Genomic DNA, 22,954 nt, shown 5'->3' with positions numbered 1-22,954 from the left:
AATGTGCAACTTTAAAATATAATATTTTTGTTGCATGTGAATTCTAACACTGAAATGTTCAATGTCTTTGGCTCACTAACATCTGTGCATGACAGTTACCTCTCCATCAAGCATGTTTTATTGACACCTTGTGTCGCAGTTTGGTTGTTTTTCACAATGGCAACTTTATTATTATGTTGTGAACAAAGTGGGTAACTTTTTGTGCCAAGTGCAAATTCGACTGTGGTTCTGTTGCATTTATTCCATCACAATTATGCTTAATCTTCCAACTGTCTATTACAAGATTCTAATTTCAAGATGTAAACTTCGGCACTTTTATCTGCAGTGTTTAAGTTTTATTTACTTTAATTTTATTGTAACCAATGTGGGCGAGTTTTTGTGCTAATTGTAAATTCAACTGTGATTATGTTCCATTTATTTGATCATGATTATGCTAAAACTTCCAACTATTTGACAAGATATTGTCTTTTTAAGGTGTGAATTGTTTCATTACTGTGAAATTTTATAACATGTTTACCAGGCAGTGATTTGCTGCAATCACAAAAACGTTCATCTGTTTCCCAGATTTTTGTGAATTTTGTTAAGCAAGTAACATTACTGCCAAACCAGTGGAACATGTTTGATTCAAGTTTGCTAAAATGTGATGTTCTCTGTTTGTTTTTGTTTTTTGTGTAAAGCATACTTCTTTGTACAAATCGCACAAAACCAATAACCATTAATGAAACATTACTTGTGAATATTTTCATGTGTATAAGTTATGCATAGCTGCTCATAATAGTGACTGTTTAATTTTTGTTTTATTTTTTATGCCATTATTGTTGTACAAAATTATTTTTTTACACTTTGCGATAATTATGTGTAGAAAATGTAAATAAAATACGGGTGCAAATGAAGTGATAAAAACTAAACAATTAAAATAGTGGTAGGTGCGTAAATATGAAAGTCCATTACGTGCAGTAGCATAATTGTGAAGCCACGCAGATAAAAGGGGGAATCATAACATTTTAGTTTTATCTTTTGAAACAAAAAAGGCCGATCTAGTTTTGACTGTTGTTTGAGTGGAGGCCCAGACACTTTCTAGCACGAGCCACCAGCACGTTTTTCCCCTTAAGGGTCTTGCTGGAGGTTTGTTCCCGGGGGAATCCCCAGGTAAATAAAGCGCGCCAAACCACATTTGTTGAAAATGAAAATCAAACAGAACAGTCTGTCTAGCCAGCAGTAGGCCGAAATCAACATCGCTTTGAAAAGGGTTTAAAGTTTATTCCACCACATGATGCAGTAATGCCGCAAAGAAGTGAAAAGTATTCGTTTAAAAACTTGCCAGTCTCATAGTTGAAACGTAAAGCTAGAATCACCCTTCCCGTTGCTTGGTGGAGCAGCTTGTATCTATTGTAAAAACTTGTTTTAAAACTGGTTAAAGATAATTAAGCAGTACTAGTTATAGTTAGGCTCCTAAAAAGCAGCAAGCGTCTGCTGTCTGGTGGAAAGTTAATATTTTACGAACTATATAGCTGGTTCCAATTCCAACCTTTTCAATCGATAACAGTTTTTCAGGCAAAATTTTGTGTGAGAGGAAATTCGTTTGAAGATTTATTAAAATCCGTTTTTTGTTGTTTGCAGCAGAGCATTAGAAAAGTAGAGAAACTATTCAGTAAAATTGTGATTGATTTTAGAATGGATTCAACAAACGTAAGTGAAATCCTGATATTTTACAAATTTAGTTGTTTTACTAGAGATTTATTTTTCACTTTTAAGAAACCTATAAATAAGCTTGTTGCTGTTCTGTTGTACAAAACCCCTTGGGAATAATACACAAATAGGGGCCAAAATATAGTTGTTAATACAGAAAAACACATGTACAATAGATGATGGCATGAGCATTTGCCGAAACGTCTGATTAATAAAGCATGTCGCTTTTTACGTCTATTTGGGTCGTTATATCCTTCATTGTACATATTCAGCTACAACAGACCATTGTATAGGGTTGTCGACGTTAAACGTTCTGGGGCGATGAGTACATATTTATGGTTGTTTGTTAAGGCCCGTTTAGCCTACTGTTTGTGCAGCGCACGCTCACAAACCTTGCGTTAGTTTCTTTGTTTCATTTTGATCTGTCTGGTTTAGCGCTTGGCCGATTTCAGGCGCTCACGTATAAATAAGCGAGGGATCGCCCACCTTTTCCTAGGTATTAAGCAGCTTGAAACTGCGCGAAATTGTTTGTGTTATCGCTGTTTCTGTGATAAGTTGTTTTTTTGGCCAAAATAAATGATGGTACGCTATTTGCTTCAAATTTAAATTATTTATTACATGGTTATGATTACGTGTTGTGTTTTTGTGTTTGAATTAGGGTTGGGCATTTGACCGGTCAAATAAAATCTGGTCAATTGACCGGTCAAATACTTGTCAAATAGGTCAAATATCGGTCAAATACTATTCCCATTATTAAATTGCAATTTTAGTTAAAAGTTGGAAGTTTAATCTTCTTCTAAACCATAAGTAATGGAAATGAAGGTTTCAACTCATGTAAATTTGTTTGTGAAATAGGAAATGTTCAGTTTATATTATATTACAGACTTTTCCGACTGCATTGCATGCTTCATTTCATCAATGGCCCCAACTGTTGGTCTGTAATTTTCATTCAGTAATCACATTTGTAAACTGGATTCTTATAATATTTGAAATAAATTAGTTTAAAGTCTAATTTTGACTAAGATTTAACTGCAAACCTCGCTTATCCTGCTTAAAATCGTAATTTATGCTGTTAAGCTATTGACACATCTCCATTCATGACAAAAAAGGAATATACAAAAGCTTGATATGTACGTACTTTATCCCAATAAGTACTGACCTGTAACTTATCCACAAAAATCTATTCTGGGAAATTATAAGCTAAATATATAGCTACAAACAATTTTTGGATCAACTATAGAAAAAGGGCTGTAGACCTACAAGTTTACACAGATGCTTTAAATTACTTAGATTTTTTATCTGTCAGTCAAAATGTGCAACATTTGCAAAAAAGCCCAAGTAAATTCTAATGAACTAACTTCCCCTCATGGACCTATCACACCCGATTTTTATTAAGATAAAACGGTGCTAGAAGTGATGCATGTTTTTTAATTGCATTGTAAACCTTTGTCGTAACGTAAATCAGATCTTAATTTCAAATGAAAAGTATCCCCTAATTGTTATGGGATTTATTTCAAATGAACAAAACACATCTACATTGGCTTAAAAAGCACTTATTAATACAACAGTATGCCCTAAACTGTTCTACTTGAGGGTTTTTAGAAATAAATTACCCTTTTCAACAACCAAAAAGCAAGTCCAAGAAAATTTACCACATTTGATTTTTAAAATTAAAAATAGTATTTGACCGGTTAAATAAAGTGCTGTCAATTGACCGGTCAATTGACCGTATTTGACCGGTCAATTGACCGGCTTGCCAACCCTAGTTTGAATTGTAAAAAGTGCATTTAAAATAACCTGGGTTGGTACAAACTACCCAGCACAGGGGACTACATGTTATAAAACATGAAAGTAAGATAAACATGCCAACAAACAACAACATGCTACAGTCGTGTCTACCAAGATGCAAAATCATTTAATCATAAATATTACTGCCATAGTACTAGAGCAGGGGTGCAAAATTTTTTTCGGAATCTGGTAGCGCGCAAATAATTTTAGTAGCACATACGTTTTTGTGTATGTGTCTTTTTCCACCTAATGCACAACCATTTCGCTACTAATAGCCGTATCGCAGGTTCCTATTTTACAAACGGCCACCAAATGTCTTAAATTGTTTATAATCTAGTGATTTCAAGAATTTTTTGTCTAATCCATAGATTGAACGGAACAGCATTAATGATTTGTTTCAATTGTTAATGACGACACTATCTAAAATTTAGATTCTAAATTGTTGTTTGTCGCCTGACATTTGGCATTGTTTGCACACAATAGCGTACAAAAAGTCTGTCACGTATTGCAACCGGAGTAGCCACGAAAAATCTATTTATACCAGTTTTATAGCCTAAAATTAAGTTTAAATCAACGCATTACCGCCAACACATATATTTCCCTATACAGTTTCGCGGCCGCACTAATTCATCTCCGAGTACGCATACGGCGGCAGGTTGTGGAGCACTGTGCTTCGGTAACATCACGGCATAGTCTATTGGCATAGGTTTTGGAATTGGGGTTTGCCCGGTATCCAGTTTTTACCCCGAAGCCTGACAAATCGTCGCTAAAATTGCTGATTCGGCAAATCGGTCTTTCGGCTCGTCTCGCATGTTCTCAGATACGAACAGCAAACGTCCAAACCGGACGCAGAGATTGTGTTGCAACTAGGCCTACCATATTTCCATTCCCAAAAAGGAGGACACATTGTTGAAAAAAACATGAAAAAAACAGTTTAAGTGACCGTTCGCAAAATTAGTTGCAGAAATGACAGACTAAAGCACGTTTTACTCGTTTATAAAAGTATCGGTATCTGTTCTGATGCCACCTAAGTATCGTATGAGTAGCGATGCCACAAATAGCATCAGGTAATACTGTATTATCGGGCTAACCCTAAATACAACAACATGTATTGATTTATGTTATACGACGCATTATACGAAGATTTGAAATTATGACCTCAGCATATTTTTGTGGCAAACGTTTTTTGCCAAAATATTGCGTCTTTTCAAATCTAATAGCTACAATCCGTTGAAAATGTTTGTGCGGCGTGAGTGACGTGTTGTTGAGTGCATATGCGTTGCAAATTCTTTTTGAGACACGTGTGCGATTGCACCATACCCACGACGATTAGCATCATATTCGCGCGCGACGAGCAAGAATGCTTGAGATGATAGTGAAAAGTAAATGTTCTTTTTTGGTTGTAAAAGCGTGTGCGGAAATCACTACTTCAACTTATGACAGTCACAGTCATGTCATGTCAGTTGATGATTGCCCATTTTACACAGTTACCGTAGCATCGCGATAGTGCCTCATAAAATATGCGACTAACGTAATTCGGTCGCGGCTTGACTCAAGCGTGTTTTTCGCGAAAAGAATATTGTTAGATCGTTGCCTACTCTCTATTTTTCCGCTAATTGTGCCACTTCATCATTGCTCTATTTTTATTCTGAGAATAAATTAAATTACAAAAATATAGACCACATTTAATTGTGACTACAAACTGCGGTCGCGCACGCAAGTTTATTGGTCGCGCGGCGCGACCGTGCGACCGCATTTTTGCACCCCTGTACTAGAGTATATAGAATACATCATACAGACGTTTCAACAATCTCTGTTGTCATCATCAGTGTAGGTACAGAGATTGTCGAAACGTCTGAACTATATATTCTATATACACCAGTACCTTGGCAGTATTATTTATGATTAAATTACTTTTCAAGTTCGTGTATAGTGCAAAATCATGTTTACTAACAAAATATTATTCAATCTATATTATAAGTACGCATGAAAAATCGCAAACGGGCCAAAACAGGGAATTTATAATTTGTTTTGTTTTTTGTAAAGTTACCAGAATTGGACTGTGGCGACATCACGTGTGATCTTGAGAAGTTTGAGGCCGGTTCAGGAGGTTTCGGGGATGTTTTATTTGGATACCACAATGGGTTAAAGAAAGAAGTTGCCATCAAAGTATTCAAAGTCGCTGGTGCAACGCAGAAAAAGATGGTTTTAAAAATGTAGGATTTTTCACCCACAAAAACTACAATAGCTATAGAATATTTATTAAAATATTCTTAAGGTTTCAAGAAGAAATGGAACATTTGCTGAAAGCAGATCATAAAAATGTCGTTCGAATTTTCGGCTACGTCAAATGGTCTTTGGCAATGGGAATTGTGATGGAATACTGCAAAGGTGGAGATTTAGAAACTTTACTAATAGATACATCCAAAGAACTGGGCCTTGCTGTGCGCGTTCGCATTTTACACGAAATAGCAACAGCAATGGCTTTCTGTCACAATTTGCCCGACAAACGTTTAATACATCAGGACCTAAAACCTGGGAATATTATGCTTACTGAAGAGCTTCAATGCAAGGTTGGCGACTTTGGTTCCGCCGAACTGGCAACTTACAGTACTTCGGTAACTGTGAATGCTTTGGCACGAACCAAGAAAGAAAGGCTTCAATACACTCCCTATTACACCGCTCCTGAAAAACTGAAGGACCCCACCACCAAACCTAAGACGAAACATGACGTATATTCTTTCGGAATGATAACTTTCTCGGCTCTTGCTCGTAAAGCTCCTTATCCGTATCTAGAAGGCGAACAACGAAGAACGCTGTTAAAACTAATCAAGAAAGGAAAAAGACCGGACTGTCAGGAAATACAGGATTGGATACAAACTTTGGTCGGCGAAGACAGAGAAATCGCAGAGCAACTCCAACTACTGATGAAGCGATGCTGGGATCAAGATCCCACAAAACGTCCCACAATGACTCAGATAAAGGAAACATTAAAAAATCTCTTGGAAAGGCAAAACCCCGAAAACCTACTTTCTCAAGCAGCAAGTGTTGCCAGGGAAATGGTTGTCAACCAACCATCCACCAACGAAAGTCAACGCGTCCCGCTTCAATACTACTTACCAATGGCTGGACGTTTTGAGGGTAAACCTTCATACTAAACACCACAAACAAAAGTATTCTTTGCAAACAAACTGTTTTACTTTCAGCGCCGTCTACTACATCTAGTCGCACAGTGGAACGACTTACCGAACCAGCAGGGCGCGCACAAGAGCACGGTTCTTCTCAACAAGGGGAAATTCCCACCAGTAGCAGGCCACGGCAGTCGGGTATGGGATACATTGACTTGTTTGAACTTCAAGTTGACTGCTGCTTATTGTGACCAACAATATTTTTTAAATGTTTGGATTCTATCGGTCGAACAGAGAGAAGGGAAGCCAACGCACCCATAGAAATCACACAACCGAAAACATCATCAGTGGAAGTTTTAAGAGAAATCCCCCAACCTCAGCACCTAGGTATAAAAAATTCGACTGTGTTTGCGCCCAAACAAGTCTCAAGCGGATTCTAACTTACCCTTTTGTATTTAGATTCCAGCAATCCTGCAAGTACCGGAGTCCATTTTGTTACTTTCAAAGCTACCTTAAAATTAAAGGATATATAATCATTTTGTACATTAATTGAACATTTAAATGTATCATGCAGTACGTGGTTTCACAGGTTTCCGTTTGCTGCTAGTTGTACTTTGGTGTGTTTCTGGGTTCTTAGTTTTAAGTTTAGGAGTGTAGTAAGGCGCTTTGCAAATTCTTACCAGTATCTCGTGTTGCATGGGTCTTTTTAAACTTTTATTGAGTTGAAATTGAAAAGAATTAAATGTTAACTGATGTTGCTGACAGGCATAGCTTACTATGATACAATTGCCTTCTTGCCATTAAACTTGTATTTCACCAATATACAATAGCCAGTAGAATTTTTAATTAAACATTGTTTTTATAAACGTTGACATGGAAATAGTTATGAAACAAAAATTGTCTCAACAGTGCGGGGATGAACGCTGCTGTTTTAAATCCTTGTACTATAAGGTAACACAAAAATTTGGGTTTGAACACTAATCCAAGATAAAGTTTTTGTTTTTTTCCTACCCATGTCAATTGGTGAATATGCCATGCTGTCAATGATTCCCTCCCTCTTTTAGAAACAACGTAGAAACCGCCACGCCCTAATATCTTGGTTATTATTTCGTAATTTTGATACCAAACTGATTTTAGGTCAACTGCCGGCAACGTGGGAGAACATGGGTGGTCAACAGTGGAAATGTGTACCAGTGTCAGCAAATTCTACTGAATACAAAACTGTTCTTCAAATATTTCAATCCACAATGCCACATTATTATCGCGTTCGGGTAAATCTAAAGTATTTTTGCCTGGAAATGTACAAAATGACTAAAACAAACTTGCTGTTTAGCTGAATCGAATACAGAACCCGACACTATGGAGACAATATCAGGCACACAAAAACAGAATCGAAACAAAAATGCAAACTACTAATGTTACTCAGCAACTCTTTCACGGAACTGACGTAGCAACTTGTGATAAAATCTTGCAACACGGTTTCGGTAGAAGCTTTGCGGGAAAAAATGGTAAAATTCCAGTTCATTTTTTTAGCAATTAAAACCACGCTAGGAACATTTTTTATACGGTTTAAATCGTGTTTTTTTCAGCAAGTAGGTCTCGAAGAGGCGTTTACTTTGCAGTAAGTGCAAAGTATTCACAAAAATACACAAAACCAAATGCTCGACGAGAGAGAAGCATGTTTTTGGTCGAAGTTGTGACTGGGGCGTACTGCCAAGGAAACCGGCGTATGTCTTTTGCTCCAATGCAGAGTGACGGGACACCATTTGACAGCGTCGTTGATAATGTTTCCAATCCAGGCTTGTATATTGTATTTCGACATGCAAGTGCTTATCCTACTTATCTCTTGTCGTACAAATAGTGATTTATGAACAATCTTACGACAAAAAACAAATCACAGAGTATAGCTGGAATGCAGTTTAAATTTTTACCGACGGCATTTCAAGTTTTTCGCAAAAGGATATGTTGTTTTATAAAGTTTTGTAAATCCTTTTGCACAGTTTTACTGTGATGTGATTCGATAATTTTGCATGACGTTTTGTAAATTGTACATATTGTGCGAATTAATTGACTTCCTTACTCGCTTTGCTCATGCTGAAGTAAGTTACAAAATACATTCCAATGGGTATTGTCATTGTCAGACTCAATTAAAACTTTGTTTATGGTGCTGACAGATTTTTGGTGTTTCCGTTTAAGAACTTTTTTTTTGCAGTATTTTTTTCTAAATCTGATCAAATCTTGCAGTATTGAGCAATGGACACTATTTTCTTGACCTGTTAATCTCCTAAAAAGCAAGGTTTCTTAACCTGTTTTTTTAAACAATCAGGTAGAAAAGTGAAAAATTGAAGAGTTTAAGACAGTCAGTAACGAAATGCAAATTTGTCTTAGTTGGTTTCAAATTATTTTTAGCACTTAATAGTGGCTTATGTTCTGAAACCATCACCAACGGCATCAGAAAATATATTCGGCAAAGTGGATAATATTTTTCGCATTTTGAAACCAGGACACAAATAACAAGTTTTCACAAGTAAAATAACGTGATTGGTGCATGATCAACACGTAATCAATGCGTGATTAGTGCATGACCAACTCGTGATCAATGCGTGATTAACTCGAGAGTAGTTCATGATCAACTCGTGATCAAAGCGTGATTAACTCGCGATCAGTGCGTGATTAGTGCATGATCAACAGGTATACTCAGTTCGTGATCAACACGTGATCAGTGTGTGATTAACTCGTAATCAGCGCGTGACCAACTCGTGATTAGTGCATGACCAACTCGTGACCAGTGTGTGATTAACTCGTGATTAGTGCATGACCAACTCGTGATCAATGCGTGATTAACTCGTGGGTAGTTCATGATCAACTCGTGATCAATGCGTGATTAACACGTGATTAGTGCATGATCAACAGGTATACTCAGTTCGTGATCAACTCGTGATCAATGCGTGATTAACTCGTGATTAGTGCATGACCAACTCGTGATCAATGCGTGATTAACTCGTGATTAGTGCATGATCAACTCGTGATCAATGTGTGATTAACTCGTGAGTAGTTCATGATCAACTCGTGATCAATGTGTGATTAACTCGCGATCAGTGCGTGATTAACACGTGATTAGTGCATGATCAACAGGTATACTCAGTTCGTGATCACTGTGTGAACTCGTAATCAGCGCATGACCAACTCGTGATTAGTGCATGACCAACTCGTGATCAATGTGTGATTAACTCGTGATTAGTGCATGATCACTGCGTGATTAACTCGTGATGAGTAAACGATCAACTCGTTATGTGTGAATAATCAACTCATGATGAGTGAATAACAAACACGTTAATTTTTTTTAAAAAGGCACCTTTCTTTTACCATTCCCTTTTTTCACGTGGTAAATGGTGAGGTACAAAATCAACTGGCAAACCACCACCACAGCACACAAGTTTTTGCCGTTACTAACTGAACCCGCCTGTGTAAGAAAGCATCCACAATTCGGACATACCTCTTTGGCAAATTAAATTAATTACAATCTGGCGATCCAAAATTATTAAAGAAAAGCAAGTATTAGATTTGCTTAATAAATACCTTGATAATACTAATTCATTTGTAAACAAAATTGCTGCCAAAATCTTTACCAAATTCAAAACAGAAATACAAACTTTTGTCCAAAAATACGGCGAAAACTATACTGAAGTAAAATTCGGTCTAGACACGGACTACTTTCACGCAGCCACGTAAAGAACAGATTCACCGTTGTCTAATTATAACATGTCCGTTATACTTGCTGTTGTACATATTGTGTTACGAGTAGTATATGAAAATGTGCCATGTGTTGACATTCTATGTTTTTAATTATCATGCCTTTGTTAAAATATCCCCCCTCTTTTACACTTGTGTAAACTTAACCAATACTTTTGAAATAATGATAAAATGTTCTACATCGTCCTGCCGCGCACTAAGTTTTTTTTCGTACTGTTTTAGTTAACTTGTGGGGATAAACATGCCCTTGTTTTATGGAGGCGACAAGATAATTTTATTATCGGCCGGTCGTCACATGTTGAGGCGGGGTCGGGGCCTCTAATAATTTTTAATAAAAAAAAAAAAAAAAAAAAAAAAAAAAGAAAGCATCCAAGTGTAGCGCGAGCCTTGACCTCTTATCTTCTAAGGTCTTCTTGGCATAAATCGCACAGAACCAATACCCATTGATGTAACATCATTTGTAAATATTTTCATGTGTATAAACTATGCATAGCTGCACATAATAATGACTTCTTAATTTCCTTTTACTTTTTGCGCCGTTATTGTTGAACAAAAGTATTTTTTTATATTTTGTGATAATTATGTGGATAATATGTAAATAAAACAGTGGCGCAAATGAATTGGTGGAAACTAAAGTTAAAATGATGATGGGTAGTAAGGTATATATTAATTTACATTTCATACATTAACGTAATTGTAAAGCCACACAGATAAAAGGAGGAATCATAGCATTTTAGTTTTATTTTTTGATACAATTAAAGGCCGATCTAGTTCTGACTGTTGTTCGAGTAGAGGCCCGGAAACTTGCTAGCACGAGCCACCAGCACATTTTTCCCCCAAGGGCCCTGTCTTGAGTTTTATTACCGGGTGAATCCCCCTGTAAACAAAGCGCACAAAACTGCTGAAAACGAGCAGTCTGTCCTAGATAGCGATCGCTGATCTGCATAGACGCTTCAGAACTGATCCCAGTTATGAATTTATGTTCATCTAGTTAGCCATGGACCGACAATAACAACGATTGAAATAGGTTTTAAAGATTATTCCACCACATGATGCAGTGATGCCGCGAAAAGCCTAAAAGTATTGGTTGTAAAAACTTGTTTTAAAACTGGTTAAAGATAATTAAGCAGTACTAGTTAAAGTTATGCTCATCAAAAGAGCGACAAGCGCCGCTCTCAGGTGGAAAGTTAATATTTTACTAATTTTATGGCTGATTCCAATTCCAACCTTTTCGATCGATAGCAGTTTGCCAGGTAGAATTTTGTGCGAGAGGAAATTCGTTTGAAGATTTATTAAAATCTATTTCTTGTTGTTTGTAGCAAAGCAATAGAAAAGTAGAGAAAATATTCAGTAAAATTGTGAATGATTTTACAATGGCTTCAACAAACAAAGTAAGTGAAATCTCGACACTTTACAACTTTAGTTGTTTTACTAGACCTTTATTATAACTTTAACAAACCTATATAAATGGGGTTGTTGCTTTTGCCCAATACTGTTAAGGATAATTTAAAAATAGGGATAAAATATAATTGTTAATACAGAAAAACACATGTATAATCAATGATTGCATGAGTGTTTGCCGAAACGTCTGAATAATAAAGCATGTCGCTTTTTACGTCTATTTGGGTCGTTATGTTCCTTCATTATACATATTCAGCTATAACAGACCATTGCATAGGGTTGGGACGATGAGTACATATTAATGGTTGTTTGTAAAGGCCCGTTTAGCCTACTGTTTGTGTAGCGCGGGCCACAAACCTTGCGTTAGTTTCTTTGTTTCATTTCTTTCTGTCTGGTTTAGCGCTTGGCCGATTTCGGGCGCTCAATTAAGACTTAAGTCTCGTAGAAATGAGCGAGTGTTGGCCTACCTTTATCACGTATCAAGCTGCAGCTTAAACCTGCGCGATATTTTTATCTGCCGATCAACACATCGACCGACATCGGCCCCATTTTTAATCAAAAACTTTTGACATAAATTTACGTCAATCCGCACTCTGCACAAAACGTTTTTCAAATACAGAGGTTCATTTATACATTAGTTGAAACCTACATCTTTTTTGTAATTTTCTAAAAGTCAAATATTAATGGTTCATCAAATGTTTGTGATGCACCCTTGTATACCTTTTCTTACTGGTGCACCCGAGGGTGCACCGTGCACACCAGTTAAAAAGCACTGGTCTTAACAACACCATCCTAAGCAGTCGTGACTTCCAAGCTGCAAAATCATGTTTACTAACAAACTATTATTCAATTTATAGTCAAACGGTTTTTCATATCTGAAATAGGTAACAATAAATATATGTAGTATGGTCATCGACAGTTGTTACAGTAGCTCAAATGGCGTCGAGCTTGTTATTTAGCAAACTTGTGTAGGCGTACGCTACGATAACCGCAGTGTTACTAGAAGGGGTGGACGCCTAAGCATAAAGTGCCAACGGGTTAAAGCATGGGAGATTTAAAACTTGTTTTGCTTTTGTAAAGCTACGAAAATTGGACTGTGGCGACATCACGTGTGACCTTGAGAAGTTTGAGGCCGGTTCAGGAGGTTTCGGGGATGTTATATTTGGATACCACAATGGGTTAAAGAAAGAAGTTGTCATCAAAGTATTTGAGGTGGCTGGTGACAAAAAGTCACTGGTTGTGAAAATGTAGGATTTGTCACATACAAAAACTACAATAGCTATATTTATCGATATATTCTTTAGGTTTCATGAAGAAATGGAACACTTGCTGAAAGCAGATCATAAAAATGTTGTTCGAATTTTCGGCTACGTCCAATGGTCGTTTGCAATGGGAATTGTGATGGAATACTGCAAAGGTGGAGATTTAGAAACTTTACTGACGGATACATCCAAAGAACTGGGCCTTGCAGTGTGCGTTCGCATTTTATACGAAATAGCAACAGCAATGGCTTTCTGTCACAATTTGCCCGACAAACGTTTAATTCATCAGGACTTAAAACCTGGAAACATTTTGCTTACTGAAGATCTTCAATGCAAGGTTGGCGACTTTGGTTCCGCAGAACTGGCAACTTGCAGTACTACGGTAACTTTGGATGCTTTGGCACGAAGCAAGAAAGAAAGGCCCCAATTCACTCCCTACTACACTGCTCCCGAGAAATTGAAGGACCCCACTACGAAACCGAGGAAGGAACACGACGTGTATTCTTTTGCTATGATAACTTTCTCGGCTCTTGCTCGTAAAACTCCCTATCCACATCTGGAAGGCGAACACCGAAGAAAGTTGTTAGAACTTGTCGAGAACGGAAAAAGACCAGACTGCCAGGAAATACAGGATTGGATGCAAACTTTGGTCGGTGAAGACAGAGAAATCGCAGAGCAACTCCAGCTACTGATGAAGCGATGCTGGGATCAAGATCCCACAAAACGTCCCACAATGACTGAGATAAGTGAAGAATTGAAACATCTGTTGGAAAAGCAAAACCCTGAAAACCTAGTTTCTCAAGTAGCAAGTGTTGCCAGGAAAATGGTTGTCAACCAACCATCCACCAACGAAAGTCAACGCGTCCCGCTTCATTATTTCTCACCAAGAACCAGACGTTTTGAAGGTAAACTTTCATATTAAACACCACAAACAAAAGTATTCTTTACAAACAAACTGATTACCTTTTTAGTGCCGTCTACTACATCTAGCGGCATAGTGGAACAATCTACCAAACCACCAGCGGGTGCCCCAGAGCAACGTTCTTCTCATGAAGGAGAAATTCCCACCAGTAGCAGGCCACGGCAGTCGGGTATGAGATACATTGACTTGTTTGAACTTTTTCACATAAAGTTAGCAGCTGCTTACTGTGACCAACAATTTTATTTAAATGTTTGGATTCCATCGGACGAACAGAGAGTGGGGAGGCCAATACATCCATAGAAATCACACAACCGAAAACATCATCTGTGGAAGTTTCAAGGGAAACCCCCCAACCTCAGCACCTAGGTATAGAAAATTGAAAAGCTATTAGACTGTGTTTGCGCCAACTAGCGGAATACAAACACATACATGTTCTAAGTGCATTCTAAGTTCACCCTTTGTGTTTAGATTACAGCAGGCGTGCAAGTACCGGAGTCCAACGTTCAACAAACGCTGCAGGGGAAAGTTCCCATTCCAGCGAATCATCACAGCAGCACGCGCGTGAATCAAGAGAGGGCGCTCAAGAGCAAATACCATCTTCTTCTCAGCAAGGGGAAATTCCCACCAGTAGCAGATTGCAGCTCCTTGGTAAGAAAAATTACCAAACGATACAAGAACCAACGCTTGTTTACAACCAGTGCTAAACTTTTAGCGTGCGAACCACGTGTCACCAGTCATGCATGTCCACCTCTTCCTATCTCCCCGACTTTTTGCGCCTCTGACCACCTACCGCCCTGTCATCTCGTATTGCACATGTAGCATTGAATTGGATTATTTATACAACCGCGTTTGAGCGATTTGAAAGATGGTCAAAAGCAGTTTGACGTCGCAAAAATAAACAAAACAAACCCAATCATAAGAACAAATCTAAAAACGATTTGTAAAATATCACTGTTATTCAATTGCTTCTGTATGTTTAAGAGGTTACTGAAGGTTAACTTACACGTCATAAATTTTAATTATTTAAATATTTTTTTTTGTAAAGGGGACAACTCAGCTCCCGGATTGAAACGAACTTCTTCAAAATTTCAAAAGCTTTCTGGTGCTAATCCTCCCAAAAAGATAAGATTAAGTGAAACATCAGGTATTATTTGTTTTAAATAACAAATTTGTTGACAAATCTCATGAAGTTAAATATCCTTCATTTTTTTGTTTACAACTGACATATGATTGTTTTCGATGTATTCTGAACTTTTGTTATCACCCATGTTATACAGAACATTTGTACATACGCCTCAAAAATGAAATTGCCTGATCTAAATTTTTTTTTACTTTAACAAGGGGAAATCTGCATACTAGGAAACCGGTTATATAGTTTACTTGTTGAATTGTAGTTGTCCATAATATGTTTTCGTTGTTGGTCTGTATATAACACTTTTTTAGTTTCCGTTTTTACAAAAACGTTTCGTTTCTTTTTTGGTTAGCTCCCATCAGACACGGTGATGACACCTCTTCCCAACGAGAGGAAATCGCTCATTCCAGCAGCACATCACGACAGCAACCTGCAGGTAAACCAATCACCAAGTTACACGTTGCACAGGATTATTTAAGTATATAGTGTGCTGTGGTATTCCAGACCCTGGCTTTGCAAACGCATATTTTACTTTTTCACTCCCTAACGACACCCGAATTTGGTGTTTGCTAAAGAATTTTTTTGTTGTCATGCACGCTTAGCAATGCCCTTCAACTGTCAATCAATTCACTAATTAATTTGGGATGTGCAGATGTGCGGTATTTTTGGAAATCTTACGTTTTAAGTTTATTCATTCACATTGCAAAATTAAAAAGTCCCATCTACACGCATGGCGAGCTACAATGGGTACAAGACAAACGACTGGCACTTTGTCGTAAAGTCAATATTTGTCGAGAAACCTTAAACCAATGCACGGTGCCGGTCCGTGAGGAGATTGTTACAGGGTCGTAATAAACTTACTCAAGGTTCACATTGATTCAAAGTTGAAATAACTGTAATCAGTTTTCAGTGCTGAACATTTGTGGTTTTTAAAGAGCGGTCCATAATAAATTTCATTTTCAAACCGGTCTGCTGTGCAAAAAAGGTTGCCGAACCCTGTTTAAACAATTTTACTCCGTTTAACCAGAAATATCTCTTACGTGCTAACCTTGGTAAAAATAAAAGCAAAGAAAGATTGTAGATGGAATAAGAATCTAATGTTGTAAAAAAGTGCTAAGCGCATTCTAAGGTCACCTTTGTGTTTAGATTCCAGCAATCCTGCAAATACCGGAGTCCAACGCTCCACCGAATCTACAGAGGAAAGTTCCCATTCCAGCAAATCACCACAGCAAACTACAGGTAAATCAATTATTCACATTTTTGAATAAATTGAACAAAGAAATTCAATAATGAACAATTGCATTTGCTGATGCAATGTTTTTTACTGTTGCAAACGGTGCAACATACTTCAGTCGTTAGGAAAAAAAATTTAAAACCGAACCTAACCTGAACTGTAAATAACACTTTTTTTTAATCTGAACCGGAATTGAACCCTATATTTTATATAAGTTGAGCCGGATCCAGAACTGAACTACAAGGCAGTCTGCAATATTTTGTAATCGAAACCACACAAATTATCGATTCTAAAATACTTGAGCTAACTTTAAGAAATTGTAAAACAAGATCTGTTAAAAAGTAGATTTAAACCTGTATAAAACCCGAGAACCGGTTCTGACCGGGTAATTTGTCTGAATCGGAACACAACACGACCCGAACCCCTTAAAACAATAAATGGTAAACCCGAATCGCACCTAAACCTGCATGACAAGCGGTTTGACTCGTTGGTATAAACTTTATAAATTAGGGATCCTTTTGAAACTACGCCACTTATCGGCATTTACCAAGTTTTGTTCTGATGTTTTTTTAATATTTTTACTATTTAATTTAAACAATTTTAAACGCTAATTTAAACGCTTCGATTTGTGTTCATAGATGAAATTGACGACTTCAATCAATTGGTCCGATATTATGTTGATTTATTGAAAACAAAAGAGTATGACGAAGCTAAAACGACTAAACAACAACTTCTAAGGATATGCCAAAGGCAAGCGTTCACTGCGAAAGACTTTGAAGTCGAAGCCACAAAACGTCAAAATGAAGGCAATTATTTAGAAGCCATTTTGATGTTTAGTATTGCCGCAGATTTATATGTGAAAAAAAAACATGGCTACGCTGTAGTAAAAAGTGTGGTGGAGTGTGCAGAAAAAATTCCCAACACAATCGGTCTTTTGATGGAAAAATCTGATTTATTATCGAAGCCGAGAAACAGAGAAATCGTGCGCAATCACGTGATCCCACTGATGCGTGATTTGATTCAGCAAATCCGCGCCCTTCAAATGGACGAAAAAATTGGATGTGAAATGGAGGTTGAGTGTTTGCTTGACATTGAATTGAGTCAACGTTACATTGGGGATTTCGAAGCGAGCGAAACAACATTAAAACTTGGACTTGAACTTTTGGAATCAAAGTTTGAAAATACATGTTCAACGCATCCAATTTACAGTCGCTTGTTGAACAATCTTGGTATTGTTTGTGAGGAAACTTTACGACTCAATGAAGCAATGAGGTATTACAATAAAGCAACCAAAGTTTTCAAAACATTGGAAAAGGAGGATGTACTTGAATACGTTGATGCACGACAAAGCAAATGGTTTGAAGAAACTGAGCGGAGATTGGAAAACCCAGATTTTTGGTAAATTTAGATTTTGACTTTGTACACAATTGCTGAATATGTTGATGACTATTTGTGCAAATGTAAAAAAAATTCAATTTAAATGTTGAAAATTCATTTTTTTTAGTTCATTTTTTACCAAATTATTAGAAGATTTTGTTACAATGTGAAAAAAGAATCTGTGGAAGTAAAAAAGCAACGAGAAAGTTGCAGGGTTGTCAAAATACTCCGGCTTTATTGCAAAATAAAATTTATCATGCCGCAAAAGTTATGGTTTTATACATACTTTAATTTGTTATAATTTATCACAGCCAGGTAATAGTAACAAACAACAAACCTTGTGAGCTGAGTAGTGTGTTAAGAAAACTACTATAGTCATGGTTGTTTGCGGAATGACTGCCAGCTGTGTTAACTGTGAATAAAAAAACATGACTTTCGTAAATGTCGGTTGGAAAGGATCAAATGTAGGCATTCTCTGATGACGTTTACGCAGTCAGGTCATCTGTAGCCAACTTAATCCTTTCCAATCAACAAACGGAAGCCATATATAAGCTATTGCTGCCAGGCATAGTATCAAGTTTAAAGAGCTCTTCTGGCAAATGTGATTTTATTCCAACGTTTCGACGTCCTATACAGGTCGTCCCCATCAGGGTAAATAACACTGTGTTATTTACCCTGATGAAGACGACCTGTATAGGACGTCGAAACGTCGGAATAAAATCACATTTGCCAGAAGAGCTCTTTAAACTTGAAACGGAAGCCATGTTCTTTCATTGACAATGAACACAGGCAGACATTTAGCACACGACCATAACCATAGTTAAGTCTCCTGCGATACACAGTCTCGATAGTCAGGCTAATTCAAACACTGTTTAGAGAAGTCAGCCCCGAAAAATATTTTGTGAAACATTGTCGCTAAAGTCAGGCCATTAAGGTTTCACAAGACCCCGACGTCGCAATCCGTTCAATGGTTTGTAGTGGATTTAGCTGCATACTTGCAATGCCCTTTCTAATACCTAACACAGTGACAATAACCCGCATTAAAAACATTCTTTAATGTAACAATTTCCATCTCCGATAAAGAAGTTTACTGTCACGTCATCTTTGACCGTTTAGTAATTGTAAGGTATTTAATAAGCATAAGCATTATCTCTGTGTATGTCTACAAACCTGAAACCTGGTAAAACTTTAGGGTACTTTCCGGTGCTTTTAAAGAGGAACCCGACGCCTCCGGTATTGTGTTTGATTGGTTGAACCGAATGTCAGCGTGGCCTCCCTGACTCTGCACGGCATAATGTGATTAGTTCTGGCGCAGAAAGCCAAACACGGGTAACAACAGGCTACGTACCAAAATTCGGTTCCGGCTTAATCGGTGGAATACGCAGTTGCAGACAAATACTTTATACATCGTCACTGTTGTTACCAATACCATTACACACAGTTTCTCCCCTGGCTTGAAAAAACATCACCAGTTTCAGTTGCAAACGTTGTAACATTGATTTATGTATTCAGATAGTTGATTTCGCTGCCGAAACATATTCACTGGTACCACAAACAAATTTCGTGTGGAATTTCGTATAAAAGGTATGTTTGTAATAGTGAAGCACTAACGCAGTACGGTATCGTTAGGTTACTTCCCATTTTCAACTACAGCAGCACAAGATCGAGATCAGCCGCCTTTATGTATAAAACACTGGTTAGATTAAAGCCTGACTGGTCCCACCCAGTGCCGGATTACCCATTATGAAAAGTAGGCACGTGCGTACAACCCAGTAAAAAATCCAGGCCACTTTTGATGATTTGGCAACACTAATAATTCTATTTTTTTAGTTTGCAACCCTGATTTTCAGGCCACTTATAAAATGTGCCTACAGGCCAGCAAACCCTTAATCCGACATTGGTCCCACCAACGTTCCCCAAGCCTCGATGTACAACAGATTGTATAGTAACGGTGTAGCTACATCACGTTTACCATCTTTCAACCTGTAATTGTGCTGTTTACTTTGTCGCAATTTATGGCGTGTAAACTTTGCGCAACCGATCTGAAAAAGGTGCCCAATATCCAATTGGTTTCTTTAACTGTTTTACCAAGGGAAATATACTCAACACAAGGTCACCTGAGCGTGTAGTGTGGACTTTGAAGTGAAGGACACGAGAATTGAATTTCAATGAGTCAACATTGTAGTGATTGGAAGTAAAGTTTAACAGAGTGACCACAAAATGTCAAAGGGTTGCACAGACAATTACCTCGGGGCGCCCTTGCCAACGAACAGTGCGCTGACTTTTCTTTTTCTAGCGTTAATGGCGTGTAGCCAAGTTTTGTCGAAAGTGGAGAGATTCTACACGATTCGCCTCGAAACAACGAGCTCCTTACGCTGCTTTGCACTTTTATCAGGCCAAGCGGCGATTTCCGTACTTCCGCCGCGAGTCAGGCCGGAATTGCATCCACAGCAATGTCTGCGGCTGCCGCCAACATTGTAGTTGCTGCCGCGAACATTTCAGACGCCCAACAAGCCCCTGAGCTCCAGGAACAGTTAGAAATCCTTTTTACATGAGCGAATCGAATCGTATCGTTGATGCGCATTGTCTGACGTCACGATTTCGATTCGCTGAAGCGTAAAATTACATGTTGCCGAACCGAATCGCATTCAAGGTTTTCAGCTTTGCGCAAAAACGATATGGTGGTTATTGTAAAGTGATATACAAACATAAGGCCGCTTAATTGTTAATTTTAAAGTATTTTTAGTCTATTCTTCCGAAAAAGTCTAAATTAATTTGTGTGCAGCAGTTGTTTGCGTCTAGCTTAGATATACCAAATGTATGAATTTCTTTATTGTGAACAGTTAAACTATCAGGAGTACTTGGAAGAAACATTCAAAGTGTAAAGATTACTCTGACTTCATTGTCCAGTAGTAATACGTGCCGATTTCTAAGTTTGCATACTAAAACTGTATTACATTTCCAGGCCATAGCACACTAAAAAATCCTTTATGTGACTGTACAAATATATTAAATCTGTTTCATTAGAGTCTCTTGTGCGTTATATGTATAAAAAACGACTAATTTGTATAACTTTGCACCAGTTGGACGAAAAAATTAATGAAATATATAACTTGGAGTTTGGAACGTACGTTCAACATTAACTACAAATTTTCCCGTTATATTCGGCACCAAATTAAACAAACTACATATGGTTTCAAGTTGACGTAATTGTTCACAAAAGAGTTCATCTAAGCGTGTTGGCGCCTAAGCGTATTCAAACCACCTGTGCCGAGCGCATCGAGCATCGGAGAAGTCTAATATGCTTTGCCTTTTTTTCTTTTTCGAAAACGAGAGAAATGCGTATCGAATAAGCGTATCGCAGGGGTGTCCAAAGTGCGGCCCGCGGCGACATTTTACGCGGCCCGCGACTGTTTTTAAATTGTTTTGCAAAAACGTTTTTGGGCTTTGGCGACTTGCGACTTCACGCAAAAGCCTTCCATGGAACTTTATTTACCGGTAAAACCAAAGTGTACAGCGTGCTGACGCAACAAAATCCCCCAATTTCCTTAAAACCTGTATATTTGTGTTCAATTTTTAAAAAAACGTTGGCCCGCGGGCGTCTTTATCAGGCAAAAATTGGCCCCCACTAAAAAAAGTTTGGACACCCCTGGCGTATCGAATACGCTTAAACGAATAAAACGGGCTTATTAGTTTTCGCTGTACATGATCATAAAGAATATTTACACGGGTCAAGACAGCGTTTTGTACAAATGTATGTGTTGTGGTCGGCCAGCGATAATCGGGTTTACTTTTTATTGGTCTTACATACTTGTTGGCCAGCAGGATGCAATATTCCTTGATTGAGTGCTTGCTAAGTCATCTTCCAGAAAATACATGCTTGTTATTTAGGAGGCGGTAAAAAATCTACAATACTTTTAGTTTGTTTAACACCCAGAAAGTAGAACGTGGACGTCGTTCGGGTTATGGTTTGTTGACAGGTAATTGCTGGGATTTTAAAAAGGTGATCTGAAGGTTTAAATACTTTACCAATGCAATGTTTTAATTTTTGTTCTTGGTGGCGTTGGCAGGGTTCGAATGTCATGGAATTGGCAGTTGGCTGTACACAGAACATAAAAATGACAAGTCTGCTGGTTTGTTGTTTGTTGTATCGTTGATGGTTTTGCAGATGTTGTTTGGGCGGATCAGTTCTTCGCCACTTGAAATTTTGCGCACTGACGGCGGTCACTGATTCGATTATTTCCGGTCCAATGTCGCCGAGATGGGCAATTTCCTTGTCGGTAACTTCTTGGATCGAGACAGTCGTCAATTCCTGAACACGAGCACTCTCCGTCAACTGTTATGTACACAAAAGGATCTTGCTTGGTTCACAATCGTTTGTTCGTTTGGAATGCACCAAAACGAATAGACTGTCCTCAAATAAAATATGTTACAAACACGTCAGTGATCATACATTACAACGTAAATCTTTTTTGCACTGAGATCTCGAGACAAAGTTCCATCCACCTAATTTTTAATATCGACTCTGTCAACAGCATTAAATCTCATAACATTGTATTTTTTTGAAGTTTGTTTCGGAACCCAAACAGTATATTCGTCTATTTGTGATGACATATTGGAATATAGAAGTAAAAGTATGTGTGTGTGTGCTTTATAAAAAATGACTAAATAGACATTTTAAAACTGAAATGTGTGTAATCCAATTGCCATCTGTGCTCAATGACCAAGCTAAAGTGGGATACAAAAATACAGGATTAAAACGGTAATTAGCCTTTGGCCTACTACTTGACCACTTGACCCGGTTTTATTGGAGGTTTTAATTGAGTAAACTGACGAAGGTATTGTGTCTGCAGCTGATAATTGGATAACTAGTCATTTGTTGTTTGCAAATGCTGCCAGACGGATTGACCCATGCGAACCAGTGAAAAAAGTTAGTTTCTCCCCACAGTTAGTTTCTGCTGTAACTTCAAACACGCACAGTTTCACCTGGTTAATCCCCTCACGGTAAAAGCGGCAGTATAAAAACCAAACGGCACAAACTCTGCCACAGCAGTCAGCAAACAAGTTCCTGTCTGTACCACCCGATCGAAGCTAACAGCCAGTCATGCGCGAGCCTAAGGGGGATTCCCCTTTAAACGAGTCGAAAAGAAAAAAGCATCAGCGAGAGAACGCAGTGAGACGTGTCGCTTTTTTTTCAGCACAATTTTTGAGTCTGCTAAAGACATTGATATTTTTTTCAACCATAGAGGTTTAAAGCATTTTAGCTTT

At 37.8% G+C, this 22,954-nt stretch overlaps 3 protein-coding genes across 3 annotated transcripts; all 3 read left to right on the top strand.

Moving 5' to 3' along the window:
• The first annotated feature begins 1,640 nt into the window (after positions 1-1,640).
• Positions 1,641-7,154, top strand: LOC145234693 (receptor-interacting serine/threonine-protein kinase 1-like). Its single transcript, XM_080099417.1, has 6 exons — positions 1,641-1,689; positions 5,524-5,693; positions 5,756-6,618; positions 6,684-6,803; positions 6,900-6,992; positions 7,065-7,154. The coding sequence occupies exons 1-6, from the start codon at positions 1,675-1,677 to the stop codon at positions 7,136-7,138; spliced, it is 1,335 nt and encodes a 444-aa protein (XP_079955543.1). The 5' UTR covers positions 1,641-1,674; the 3' UTR covers positions 7,139-7,154.
• A 614-nt stretch (positions 7,155-7,768) lies between these two features.
• Positions 7,769-8,694, top strand: LOC145232626 (protein mono-ADP-ribosyltransferase PARP15-like). The gene is made up of 3 exons (XM_080097288.1): positions 7,769-7,876; positions 7,939-8,113; positions 8,195-8,694. The coding sequence occupies exons 1-3, from the start codon at positions 7,769-7,771 to the stop codon at positions 8,464-8,466; spliced, it is 555 nt and encodes a 184-aa protein (XP_079953414.1). The 3' UTR covers positions 8,467-8,694.
• Positions 8,695-11,683: 2,989 nt separating this feature from the next.
• LOC145234692 (uncharacterized) lies at positions 11,684-17,913 on the top strand. The gene is made up of 10 exons (XM_080099415.1): positions 11,684-11,749; positions 12,840-13,006; positions 13,064-13,926; positions 13,993-14,112; positions 14,217-14,309; positions 14,412-14,591; positions 14,989-15,087; positions 15,428-15,511; positions 16,222-16,314; positions 16,948-17,913. Exons 1-10 carry the CDS (start codon positions 11,732-11,734, stop codon positions 17,709-17,711), a joined length of 2,481 nt encoding a protein of 826 aa, XP_079955541.1. The 5' UTR covers positions 11,684-11,731; the 3' UTR covers positions 17,712-17,913.
• The last annotated feature ends 5,041 nt before the right edge of the window (positions 17,914-22,954 follow it).

This window comes from Phallusia mammillata, chromosome 6, assembly GCF_965637545.1.
Source record: "Phallusia mammillata chromosome 6, kaPhaMamm4.hap1.1, whole genome shotgun sequence".
Lineage (NCBI taxonomy): Eukaryota > Metazoa > Chordata > Ascidiacea > Phlebobranchia > Ascidiidae > Phallusia > Phallusia mammillata.
The sequence above is the reverse complement of the archived record's forward strand: the minus strand, read 5'-3'. Positions and strand labels throughout refer to the sequence as shown.

Excerpts from the sequence above, each read along its gene's own strand:
- LOC145234692 (XM_080099415.1), top strand. Across the intron at positions 14,592-14,988 it reads TAGCAGATTGCAGCTCCTTG|GGGACAACTCAGCTCCCGGA; the intron begins GTAAGAAAAATT and ends TTTTTTGTAAAG. Across the intron at positions 15,512-16,221 it reads ATCACGACAGCAACCTGCAG|ATTCCAGCAATCCTGCAAAT; the intron begins GTAAACCAATCA and ends CTTTGTGTTTAG.
- LOC145234693 (XM_080099417.1), top strand. Across the intron at positions 5,694-5,755 it reads AAAAAGATGGTTTTAAAAAT|GTTTCAAGAAGAAATGGAAC; the intron begins GTAGGATTTTTC and ends AATATTCTTAAG. Across the intron at positions 6,619-6,683 it reads AATGGCTGGACGTTTTGAGG|CGCCGTCTACTACATCTAGT; the intron begins GTAAACCTTCAT and ends TTTTACTTTCAG.
- LOC145232626 (XM_080097288.1), top strand. The coding sequence starts at position 7,769 with ATGGGTGGTCAACAGTGGAAATGTGTACCAGTGTCAGCAAATTCTACT. Across the intron at positions 7,877-7,938 it reads CACATTATTATCGCGTTCGG|CTGAATCGAATACAGAACCC; the intron begins GTAAATCTAAAG and ends CTTGCTGTTTAG. Across the intron at positions 8,114-8,194 it reads AAGCTTTGCGGGAAAAAATG|CAAGTAGGTCTCGAAGAGGC; the intron begins GTAAAATTCCAG and ends TGTTTTTTTCAG.